Below are 12,978 nucleotides of genomic sequence, written 5' to 3'. Positions count from 1 at the left end.
GGGACACTAGGTAGAGAGCGGGGTGCAGGGAGCCCACGAGTGCAAGGGTACTGAGTGTGCGGAGCAGTGAGAAGAGTCGGGTCTGGGGGCGGGGCAGGCAGAGCGGGACTGCCGGGGGAAGAGCGGGCTGGGGAAGACTGTCTTCTCAGAGCAGGAAGGAGAAGAGGATGAGAGGGGCCCCAGGAAAGCAGGGACTAGGAAAAGAAATAGGGTCCCTGAGTGGGGTCACTGGGCAACTGGGGTGGGGGTCGGGGGGCTCACAGTGTGGCTGGACACCAGCACCCCTGCAGGGGTCAGACCAGGAGGACATCGTCCAGGGGTTTGTGTCACGCATGTGGGTGTAGCTCACACAGAGGGCAAAGGCCACCTGGAGGATCTGCAGGTGAGCCACTAAGCCGTGGAGCTGGTGTCGGCCTGAGACCCCCACCCCACACCGGGACCTGCTGCACAGACCAGAACACGCTAAAGAGCATGGCAGGTGGGTGAGGGCCTCCAGTTCACGTTGCCCACCACTACCGCCACCCACCCCATGCGCAGATGGCTGAACAGAGGACAGGGGAAGGGATGTGACTTAGCTGTAGCTGCGCAACAAAAAAGTCACAGAGGGAACCCCACCAAGACCACCACTGGGTACAGGCCAAAGAAGGCGCATCCCAAGTAGAAAGATGATACAAGACTGGAGAGGGTGGCCTAGCTGACTGTGCACCCAGAGGCCAGGCAGCTCCCCCATATCTCTGGTCTCCAAATGCGTCCTGTTTCCTTGTCCCGTGTTTCCCAAAGTCCAGGACCTGCTGCAGGTGGACTCTCTATGGAACCTGCTGCGCTGCACCTCAGAGCTGCTCACCTCTGTGTGCCCCTCCCCAGCTCAAACTGAGGAGTGACAGGGTGGAGTTACTTCTCCATCAAAGCCATTTACTCTCCCAGAGGCCAGTCCTGCTAAGATCTGAAGGAAGAACAATCAGGCAAAGGGAGCAGCAGAACTGAAGACCTTTAAGCAGGATTAAGTTGGTTACCTCAGGAGCAGACAGGAAGCCAGCAAGGCAGGAATGCGGGTGGCGGGGAGGGAGCCACATCAGACAGGGCGTCAGGAGCCTAAATGTGTGCAGGCCCTGTGTGGGGCCTCATCCACCAGCCTTCATATGGTATCCTAGGTACGATCAAGTCACTGGGTCAGAGGAGCAGAACCCAACACACATGGAGGACGAACTCTAGCTGGTGAACAGACAGGAGGTAAGAGTGGCAGTCAGAGGGGACTCACACCTGGAGGATCACGCAGTATTCAGGGTGAGAGATCTGGCCAGGATGAGAATACTTAGCAGAGAAGACAAAGAAAGCACAGAAGATCTGAGATTTATTTTGAAGACAGAGCTCGTACCAGCTGAAGTACTGAACACATGTGGGGGAGAAAGGGCAATAGAGGACACAATACCGTGATTTATAAGAAATAGATATATATGTATATATGTGTGTGTTTCATTCAAATGATCAAAATATTTCTCACATGTATTTGGTCTTCAACCACAGTTCCTGGCTCACTGCTCCAAAAAACCTTTGGAATTTTCTGAGGAACAATGGCGATAGGCTATTTGGTCTCTTGTCCTCAGTTCCTGAAAAACACTTCAGGGAAGGTGACTTTCAAATTCTGACCAAAGATGGAGGCTGGCTGGCAGAACTAAGCATGTGATTAGAGGGTTAAAACTCCCCACCTCTGGGGAGTGGAGGAGGGCTAAAAGTTGAATCAATAATGTCTATGTAAGGAAGACTCCATAAAATACAAAAGGACGGGGTTTAGAGAGCTTCCGGGGGGTGAACACGGAGACCGAAGGAGAGTTCCATACCTTTCCCCATGCCTGGTGCTATGTATCTGACTTTTACTCATATACTAGTAATAAACTGGTAACCTAGTGAGTGAACAAGTTTTCCTGAGTTCTGGTATTCATTATAGCAAGTTAACTGAACCCAAGAAGGGGGTCACAGACACACCCGGGAGTACTTCCCAGAACTTCTGCTGCCAGTGTCCTTGTCCCCATGGTGAAAGAGAGCCACCGCCCGCCTCTGCAGGAGACCCTCCAGCACTAACAGCCGTGTGGATGAAAGGCTCTTGGTGCTGCAGCCAGGAGTCAGTGCTGTGCCTCTGAGGTGGGAGAGCCAACTTCAGGACACTGGTCCACAAGAGACCTCCCAGCTCCAGGTAATATCAAACGGCGAAAATCTCCCAGAGATCTCCATCTCAACACCAACACCCAGCTTCACTCAAGGACCAGCAAGCTACAGTGCTGGACACCCTATGCCAAACAACTAGCAAGACAGGAACACAACCCCACCCATTAGCAGAGAGGCTGCCTAAAATCATAGTAAGTCCACAGACACCCCAAAACACACCAGCAGACGTGGACCTGCCCACCAGAAAGACAAGATCCAGCCTCATCCACCAGAACACAGGCACTAGTCCCCTCCACCAGGAAGCCTACACAACCCACTGAACCAACTTTAGCCACTGGGGACAGACACCAAAAACAACGGGAACTACAAACCTGCAGGCTGCAAAAAGAGACCCCAAACACAGTAAGATAAGCAAAATGAGAAGACAGAAAAACACACAGCAGATGAAGGAGCAAGATAAAAACCCACCAGACCTAACAAATGAAGAGGAAATAGGCAGTCTACCTGAAAAAGAATTCAGAATAATGATAGTAAAGATGATCCAAAATCTTGAAAATAGAATAGAGAAAATGCAAGAAACATTTAACAAGGACCTAGAAGAACTAAAGATGAAACAAGCAACAATGAACAACACAATAAATGAAATTAAAAATACTCTAGAAGGGATCAATAGAAGAATAACTGAGGCAGAAGAATGGATAAGTGACCTGGAAGATAAAATAGTGGAAATAACTACTACAAAGCAGAATAAAGAAAAAAGAATGAAAAGAACTGAGGACAGTCTCAGAGACCTCTGGGCCAACATTAAACGCACCAACATTCGAATTATAGGGGTTCCAGAAGAAGAAGAGAAAAAGAAAGGGACTGAGAAAATATTTGAAGAGATTATAGTTGAAAACTTCCCTAATATGGGAAAGGAAATAGTTAATCAAGTCCAGGAAGCACAGAGAGTCCCATACAGGATAAATCCAAGGAGAAACAGGCCAAGACACATATTAATCAAACTGTCAAAAATTAAATACAAAGAAAACATATTAAAAGCAGCAAGGGAAAAACAACAAATAACACACAAGGGAATCCCCAGAAGGTTAACAGCTGATCTTTCAGCAGAAACTCTGCAAGCCAGAAGGGAGTGGCAGGACATATTTAAAGTGACGAAGGAGAAAAACCTACAACCAAGATTACTCTACCCAGCAAGGATCTCATTCAGATTTGATGGAGAAATTAAAACCTTTACAGACAAGCAAAAGCTGAGAGAGTTCAGCACCACCAAACCAGCTTTACGACAAATGCTAAAGGAACTTCTCTCGGCAAGAAATACAAGAGAAGGAAAAGACCTACAATAACAAACCCAAAACAATTAAGAAAATGGGAATAGGAACATACATATCGATAATTACCTTAAATGTAAATGGATTAAATGCTCCCACCAAAAGACATAGACTGACTGAATGGATACAAAAACAAGACCCATATATATGCTGTCTACAAGAGACCCGCTTCAGACCTAGGGACACATATAGACTGAAAGTGAGGGGATGGAAAAAGATATTCTATGTAAATGGAAACCAAAAGAAAGCTGGAGTAGCAATTCTCATATCAGACAAAATAGACTTTAAAATAAAGACCATTAGAAGAGACAAAGAAGGACACTACATAATGATCAATGGATCGATCCAAGAAGGAGATATAACAATTGTAAATAGTTATGCACCCAACATAGGAGCACCTCAATACATAAGGCAAATACTAACAGCCATAAAAGGGGAAATCGACCATAACACATTCATAGTAGGGGACTTTAACACCCCATGTTCACCAATGGACAGATCATCCAAAATGAAAATAAATAAGGAAACACAAGCTTTAAATGATACATTAAACAACATGGACTTAATTGATATTTATAGGACATTCCATCCAAAAACAACAGAATACACGTCTTTCTCAAGTGCTCATGGAACATTCTCCAGGATAGATCATATCTTGGGTCACAAATCAAGCCTTGGTAAATATAAGAAAATTGAAATCGTATCAAGTATCTTTTCCGACCACAACACTATAAGACTAGATATCAATTACAGGAAAAGATCTGTAAAAAGTACAAACACATGGAGGCTAAACAATACGCTACTTAATAACGAAGTGCTCACTGAAGAAATCAAAGAGGAAATCAAAAAATACCTAGAAACAAATGACAATGGATACATGACGACCCAAAACCTATGGGATGCAGCAAAAGCAGTTCTAAGAGGGAAGTTTATAGCAATAAAATCCTACCTTAAGAAACAGGAAACATCTCAAATAAACAACTTAACCTTGCACCTAAAGCAATTAGAGAAAGAAGAACAAAAAAACCCCAAAGTTAGCAGAAGGAAAGAAATCATAAAAATCAGATCAGAAATAAATGAAAAAGAAATGAAGGAAACGATAGCAAAGATCAATAAAAATAAAAGCTGGTTCTTTGAGAAGATAAACAAAATTGATAAACCATTAGCCAGACTCATCAAGAAAAAAAGGGAGAAGACTCAAATCAATAGAATTAGAAATGAAAAAGGAGAAGTAACAACTGACACTGCAGAAATACAAAAGATCATGAGAGATTACTACAAGCAACTCTATGCCAATAAAATGGACAACCTGGAAGAAATGGACAAATTCTTAGAAATGCACAACCTGCCAAGACTGAATCAGGAAGAAATAGAAAATATGAACAGACCAATCACAAGCACTGAAATTGAAACTGTGATTCAAAATCTTCCAACAAACAAAAGCCCAGGACCAGATGGCTTCACAGGTGAATTCTATCAAACATTTAGAGAAGAGCTAACACCTATCCTTCTCAAACTCTTCCAAAATATAGCAGAGGGGGGAACACTCCCAAACTCATTCTACAAGGCCACCATCACCCTGATACCAAAACCAGACAAGGATGTCACAAAGAAAACTACAGGCCAATATCACTGATGAACATAGATGCAAAAATCCTCAACAAAATACTAGCAAACAGAATCCAACAGCACATTAAAAGGATCATACACCATGATCAAGTGGGGTTTATTCCAGGAATGCAAGGATTCTTCAATATATGCAAATCAATCAATGTGATAAACCATATTAACAAATTGAAGGAAAAAAACCATATGGTCATCTCAATAGATGCAGAGAAAGCTTTCAACAAAATTCAACACCCATTTATGATAAAAACCCTCCAAAAAGTAGGCATAGAGGGAAATTTCCTCAACATAATAAAGGCCATATATGACAAACCCACAGCCAACAGCGTCCTCAATGGTGAAAAACTGAAAGCATTTCCACTAAGATCAGGAACAAGGCAAGGTTGCCCACTCTCACCACTCTTATTCAACATAGTTTTGGAAGTTTTAGCCACAGCAATCAGAGAAGAAAAGGAAATAAAAGGAATCCAAATCAGAAAAGAAGAAGTAAAGCTGTCACTGTTTGCAGATGCAATGATACTATACATAGAGAATCCTAAAGATGCTACCAGAAAACTACTAGAGCCAATCAATGAATTTGGTAAAGTAGCAGGAGACAAAATTAATGCACAGAAATCTCTGGCATTCCTATACATTAATGATGAAAAATCTGAAAGTGAAATCAAGAAAACACTCACATTTACCACTGCAACAAAAAGAATAAAATAGCTAGGAATAAACCTACCTAAAGAGACAAAAGACCTCTGTGCAGAAAATTATAAGACACTGATGAAAGAAATTAAAGATGATACAAATAGATGGAGATATATACCATGTTCTTGGATTGGAAGAATCAACATTGTGAAAATGACTCTACTACCCAAAGCAATCTACAGATTCAATGCAATCCCTATCAAACTACCACTGGCATTTTTCACAGAACTAGAACAAAAAATTTCACAATTTGTATGGAAACACAAAAGACCCTGAACAGCCAAAACAATCTTGAGAACAAAAAATGTAGCTGGAGGAATCAGGCTCCCTGACTTCAGACTATACTACAAAGCTATAATAATCAGGACAGTATGGTACTGGCACAAAAACAGAAAGATAGATCAACGGAACAGGATAGAAAGCCCAGAGATAAACCCAGGCACATATGGTCACCTTATCTTTGATAAAGGAGGCAGGAATGTACAGTGGAGAAAGGACAGCCTCTTCAATAAGTGGTGCTGGGAAAACTGGACAGGTACATGTAAAAGTATGAGATTAGATCACTCCCTAACACCATACACAAAAATAAGCTCAAAATGGATCAAAGACCTAAATGTAAGGCCAGAAACTATCAAACTCTTAGAGGAAAACAAAGGCAGAACACTCTATGACATAAATCACAGCAAGATCCTTTTTGACCCACATCCTAGAGAAATGGAAATAAAAACAAAAATAAACAAATGGGACCTAATGAAACTTCAAAGCTTTTGCACAGCAAAGGAAACCATAAACAAGACCAAAAGACAACCCTCAGAATGGGAGAAAGTATTTGCAAATGAAGCAACTGACAAAGGATTAATCTCCAAAATTTACAAGCAGCTCATGCAGCTCAATAACAAAAGAACAAACAACCCAATCCAAAAATGGGCAGAAGACCTAAATAGACATTTCTCCAAAGAAGATATACAGACTGCCAACAAACACATGAAAGAATGCTCAACATCATTAATCATTAGAGAAATGCAAATCAAAACTACAATGAGATATCATCTCACACCAGTCAGAATGGCCATCATCAAAAAATCTAGAAACAATAAATGCTGGAGAAGGTGTGGAAAAAACGGAACACTCTTGCACTGCTGGTGGGAATGTGAATTGGTACAGCCACTATGGAGAACAGTATGGAGGTTCCTTAAAAAAATACAAATTGAACTACCATATGACCCAGCAATCCCACTACTGGGCATATACCCTGAGAAAACCATAATTCAAAAAGAGTCATGTACCAAAATGTTCATTGCAGCTCTATTTACAATAGCCAGGAGATGGAAACAACCTAAGTATCCATCATCGGATGAATGGATAAAGAAGATGTGGCACATATATACAATGGAATATTACTCAGCCATAAAAAGAAACGAAATTGAGCTATTTGTAATGAGGTGGATGGACCTAGAGTCTGTCATACAGAGTGAATTAAGTCAGAAAGAGAAAGACAAATACCATGTGCATACACATATATATGGAATTTAAGAAAAAAAAAAAAACTCATGAAGAACCTAGGAGTAAGACAGGAATAAAGACACAGACCTACTAGAGAATGGACTTGAGGGGGAGGGGGAAGGGTAAGCTGTGACAAAGTGAGAGAGTAGCATGGACATATATAACTACCAAACGTAAAATAGCTAGCTAGTGGGAAGCAGCCACATAGCACAGGGAGATCAGCTCGGTGCTTTGTGACCACCTAGAGGGGTGGGATAGGGAGGGTGGGAGGGAGGGAGACGCAAGAGGGAAGAGATATGGGAACATATATATATGTACAACTGATTCACTTTGTTATAAAGCAGAAACTAACACACCATTGTAAAGCAATTATACTCCAATAAAGATGTAAAAAAAAAAAAAGAAGGGGGTCACAGGAACCTGATTTATAGCCAGTTGGTCAGAAGTATAGGGAACAACTATAGGACTCGTGACTGGCATGTGAAGTGGAGGGGGGTCTTGTGGGACTGAGCGCTTTTCCTGTGGAATCTGATTCCATCTCTGGGTAGACAGTGTCAGAATTGAGTTGCATTCTTCGACACGCTGCTGACATCCAAGAATTGCTGTTGGTGTCGGGAACCCTCAACACAAACACACACACACATTGGAACTGGATCCACAAACCCCTTTTGCAGAGGTGACACAGATTTTTGGCCTGATCAACTAGTTGGGCAGTAGTGCCATTCACTGAAAAGCAGAAAACAAATGGAGATTTAGGGACTAATCGGATGTTTTGGACATGTCAAGTTTGAAATGCCTGTGAAACAGCAAAATAAGAGATGTTGAGTAGGCAGGTGGGCTCCAGGTATCTATCTAGTCTAGTCTGCAAGTTTGGGAGACACCACCAAAGATGGTACCACAACCACTGAAGAGGATTAAGCCCCCCTGAAAACCCAACTTAATGCAGAAGGCCTGGGACTATCACCTGGAGCAGCTGACATCAGAGCTTGTCCACTGAGGCTCAATGCTGGTGTCTGGCTGGGATTCTTAGGGCAGGAAGCTATCTGCTCCTCAGAACAAAGCCTGGGCTGCTGGGGGCTACGATGGCTCCCCAAGGATGCTACCTGCTCAGGAATGAAGGCAATACGACAAAAGACCAAGCACTGGGGTGAGAGCCTGGACCCAGCAGTGCCACACACCATCTCATCTATATAGACAGTTAACACACGCTTTCACTCTTCCACTTTTGTGAGGAATACTTTTATTATGGCAATGAGACACAATGGCATGGAGCTCTACACCACCTGACAGAACATCCTCCCATAAGTGAGCACCAGTGCATAACTATGTTGCTTCCCTACTAATCCTTATTACCAACATCTACTTAGTCTGCTCCTAAGCCTGTTAAAAGAGTCCTTCTACAACATACTAAACACTCACTTCAGTTTACTGTAGAAACTTCTGAATGGACCGCCCTCTTCTGGCAGGAGAGACATTTCAGCTGAAAACCTATAAACGGGGTCCTGGGCTTGTCTGACAGTACCCAACATGCAGGTCTTGCATCTTCCCAACAGCCATGGCACCAGATTCACTGACCAGCCAGGGACAGAGCAACCCCACATCTGTCTGACAGAGCATTCCTGGAAAGCTCTGCACTCAAGACAAACCCCTGCACCAACTGCAGAGGAGAATCGTTCCAGAATGGGGAAGAGGCTAAAAGAAATTGAACCTAAACTCTTCATCAGGAGTGTCTCGGGTGTCCTTGGCTCTCCCTGTTAGACGAGGCCTGCAGACCCTTTGGCTCTTCTTTCTGGCGGCCTCACCTACAGGCTGCACCTGGACTGAGTGGGCAGCTGTAAGGGAGGGGAGAGACTGTATCAGAATTGAATGATAATGGCTAATGCTAACTGTGCCCATACAACTCTATCCCCATTGTAAAAATTAACTGACTTACTTCTCAAAATTATAAGGTATCACACTATCATCACACCCCCTTGAGAATCACAGAGAGATTCACTAACTCTCCTGCCCCTGCCTCCCTGGTCCAAGCCCAAGTTCTGTGTTCCTGAGATCCAGGCTTTCTCTCTCCCTGCTCCCTGACGCTTTCCTGAGCCATCTTCTACCCCCGCCAGCCCTACTGCTCTGGGCTTCCTCCTTCCACTGCCCAGGCTCTTCCTCCCCGCCCCCTTGAACTAGGCAGGTGTGCACCAACCAGTTCCCAGGTCCTCACCAGTCCTGAGAGCCCGCAGGGCCACGCACCACTCGGCTTCCATCTGAGCCCTGTAGTCCCCGAACAAGGAGTGCATCAGCTGCCTCTTCCGGGGCAGGGGGGTTCTTTGGCTGCGCAGGGTTCGGATTGCCCCAAGAGCTTGCTCTTCTGCAAATGAAAACAGACTAGTAACCTTCTCTATCCTCACCTCCAACTGTCCTACCGCAAAGGTAACGATTCCATCCCTTGGGAGCACCTGCAGGCCACAGGACTGTCACGGTTCACCCGCCCCCGCCCCCCGCAACTCTACAGACAGGCCCCTCACTCTGCTTAGGGGTGGGTCTCTGCATCTTCAGCCCCAGCTCCAGCTTTTCCACGCACCAGGCCAGTTCCCGGGCCAGCTGCTCCGCCTGTGGTGGATCGGGGATAGTGGCTGTGAGAGGGTACCTGGACCCCGCGGCCTCCAGCCCCATCCCACAGGAACACAAAACCCCCCGTCTCATCCTCTCCCCGCTTTAAGTCCGCAAATCCGAGACTACACCCACCGGCGGATTCCCACCCAGAATGCACCCCGAGGCTCCACCCTTCCCGACTAAGGCCCGCCCTTGCCTGGGCCTCCGCACTTAGGGGGGCTTCCTCTGAGGCCGGCGATTCTGTGGCTTTCCCGCCTCCATTCGCCGCAGAGGCCCCATTCCGGGTTTTCTTCTTCTTCTTTTGTTTCTTGGCCCTGGAGGCAGCGTCACTGCACGTAGGGTGCCCTAAGCAGACAGACTTGATAGGGCCTTACAGTGGAAGGACTCGGGGCGCCGGGAAGCGGCGGGGGGAACCAGGGGCTGCGGGGTGCGCGGGCAGTACCTGGGGCTGCCGATGTCTCCCGAGCAGGATGTCCTGGAGCCTGGAGAAAGCGGGACAGTACAAAGGTCACGAGGAGCCACCAAGGGCCCAAGGCCCCGACACCGGTGCGCCCTCACCGTAGCACTCACCGCCATGCGCTGCAGCCGCAGCCAGACCCTGAGGAGGGCTTCAGGACCGACGCCGAATTCGCTCCCCGCGAAACACGTCTGCGTAGCAGAGTTCCGCAGGGCGCTGGCAGCGCGTTGGGCGGGCCCGGGCCTTTCGGAGCGCGGTGGGCGGGGCGCGGTGGGCGGGGCCCCGGCCGTTCGGAGCGCGGTCTGCAGGAGACCCTCCCCAACACTGACAATGTTGCAGGTACTGCTCTGGATGAAAGGACTACGCCTAAGGTGTGCCCTTAAAGCTCACCTGCTAGTGGGGAGGGAAAAGCAGGTAAACAGACATGAAAAGCTGTCACCCAGAGCGGCGCTGTGAATAACAGCTGCCCCAACGGGGCGCCGAGTGGTCAGCAAACCCCCAGACTCAGACAGTAGGTCCTTGAAGAGCTCTAGAGAGGAAAGCATAGACGATCTAGTCCTCCATGTCTCTAAGTCCCCAAATCTCCTCTACATTGCCTCCCACCCTGGCATGTAATAAAGGCTCATAAAATGAACAGCAAGTCTTCATCTAGCTGTGCCTGGCTGTCTGCACCTCCACAGCCACTGCAGGAATCATGCCTAACGTTTCAATCTCAACCATCATGGCTGCTTTCTGTCTCTTGAGACACAGTAGTCTCCACTGACACACTCTTTCCTTGGCCTACTCCCCTGGCCTGTTTAGAAAATATACTATAAATTTCATATGTGCAAATATAAATATTTACATACAGCCAATTCTCATCATCCATGGTAGTTCTCTAACGTAGCTGAGAACACTGAATTAGGGAATAACAAACCGTTGCTCCTAGGGGAAATAGAGTTAGCTTCCTTGGAGCCTCTGGTCACGACATTTTCATCAACCAATCAACACATAACCTTGTTTTATGTGTGTTTCTGCTTAAAGACACCTTACTTAATATACACTGTTGATTCATAAACACTGAACTCAGCCAACAGCACTATGACTTGTGCTGAATGAAGTTCATCTAGCACGCTTCCTCTATAAAGGCATCACATCACAGCCCTCTTGCACTTAGGGACATTAGACAGCACTTCAGCACTATGCTTGAGGGCCATTTTAAACAGTGAAATCCCCAAGAAAAAGCATAAAAATACAAAAAGTGTGGCAGTTAATATACAGGCACACCTCAGAGATACGGCACGTTCGGTTCCAGACTACTGCAATAAAATGGATGTTGCAATAAAAGTCACACGAATTTTTTTTGGTTTTCCAGTGAATATAAAAGTATGTTTACACTGCAATATAGTCTGTTAAGTGTGCAATAGCATTATGTCTAAAAAACAATGTACATACGTTAATAAAAAATATTGCTAAAAAATGCCAACCATTGGGCTTCCCTGGTGGCGCAGTGGTTGAGAGTCCGCCTGCCGATGCAGGGGACATGGGTTCATGCCCCGGTCCGGGAGGATCCCACATGCCACGGAGCGGCTGGGCCCGTGAGCCATGGCCGCTGAGCCTGCAAGTCTGGAGCTCTGCAACGGGAGAGGCCACAACAGTGAGAGGCCCGCGTACAGAAAAAAAAAAAAAAAAAATTGCCAACCATCATATGAGTCTTCAGCAAGTCATAGTCAAAACATCAAATATCACTGATTGCAGATCACCATAACAAATATAATAATGATAGGTGTGAAATATTGCGAGAATTACAAAAATATGATACCAAGACATGAAGTGAACAAATGCTGTTGGAAAAATGTGCTGTGCTATCAGTTTTTGTCTCATGTATTTTGATGTTCTGTTGTTAGGTGCATACACGGTAAGGATCCTTGTGTTTTCTTATAGACTTGATCCCTTTATCATATTTAATACCCCTTTTTGTCCCTGATAATTTTACTAGCTCTTAAGTCAGCTTTGTCTGAAATCGATATAGATACTCCAACTTTCTTTCCATTAGTGTTAGCATGGTATGCCTTTCTCCTCCCTTTATTTTTAATCTATCTGTGTCTTCGTGTTTAAAATGGGCTTCTTATGGACAATATATAATTAAATGTTATGTCTTACTTTTTTTACCTGCTTTGACAGTTCAGTCTTTTAATTGGTGTATCTAGACCATTCACTTTTTAAATTTATTTATTTATGGCTGTGTTGGGTCTTCGTTTCTGTGCGAGGGCTTTCTTTAGTTGTGGCAAACGGGGACCACTCTTCTTCGCGGTGCGCGGGCCTCTCACTACCGCGGGCTCTCTTTTTGCGGAGCACAGGCTCCAGACGCACAGGCTCAGTAATCGTGGCTCACCAGCCCAGTCGCTCCGCGGCATGTGGGATCGTCCCAGACCAGGGCGTGAACCCACGTCCCCTGCATTGGCAGGCGGTCTCCACCAGGGAAGGCCTAGACCATTCACTTTTAAAGTGAGTATTAATATGGTTGTTACTGTTTTTTATTCATTACACTTGTTTCTTTTAAAAAATCTTTCCCTCTTCTCCTGCCTTCTCCGGTTTAATTGAGCATTTTATCTGATTAGATTT

At 45.3% G+C, this 12,978-nt stretch overlaps 1 protein-coding gene across 1 annotated transcript; it reads right to left on the bottom strand.

Annotated features, from left to right (window-relative positions):
• Positions 1-8,536: 8,536 nt before the first annotated feature.
• CUNH8orf33 (chromosome unknown C8orf33 homolog) lies at positions 8,537-10,867 on the bottom strand. Its single transcript, XM_027078030.1, has 6 exons — positions 10,488-10,867; positions 10,360-10,399; positions 10,114-10,262; positions 9,830-9,914; positions 9,526-9,672; positions 8,537-9,148 (listed from the first exon to the last, which is right to left on the bottom strand). Exons 1-6 carry the CDS (start codon positions 10,491-10,493, stop codon positions 9,009-9,011), a joined length of 567 nt encoding a protein of 188 aa, XP_026933831.1. The 5' UTR covers positions 10,494-10,867; the 3' UTR covers positions 8,537-9,008.
• Positions 10,868-12,978: the final 2,111 nt, after the last annotated feature.

This window comes from Aethalodelphis obliquidens, unplaced genomic scaffold (assembly GCF_003676395.1).
Source record: "Aethalodelphis obliquidens isolate GAN/ISIS:26980383/991018 unplaced genomic scaffold, ASM367639v1 scaffold41, whole genome shotgun sequence".
NCBI classification, from domain to species: Eukaryota; Metazoa; Chordata; class Mammalia; order Artiodactyla; family Delphinidae; genus Aethalodelphis; species Aethalodelphis obliquidens.
Note: the sequence above shows the minus strand (reverse complement) of the source record. Positions and strands in the feature narration are given on the sequence as shown.

Coding starts and splice junctions, on each gene's coding strand:
- CUNH8orf33 (XM_027078030.1), bottom strand. Junction 9,915..10,113: donor CCCTAAGTGCGGAGGCCCAG/GCAAGGGCGGGC, acceptor GATCCACCACAG/GCGGAGCAGCTGGCCCGGGA. Junction 9,149..9,525: donor CCTGCGGGCTCTCAGGACTG/GTGAGGACCTGG, acceptor CCTCCCTTACAG/CTGCCCACTCAGTCCAGGTG.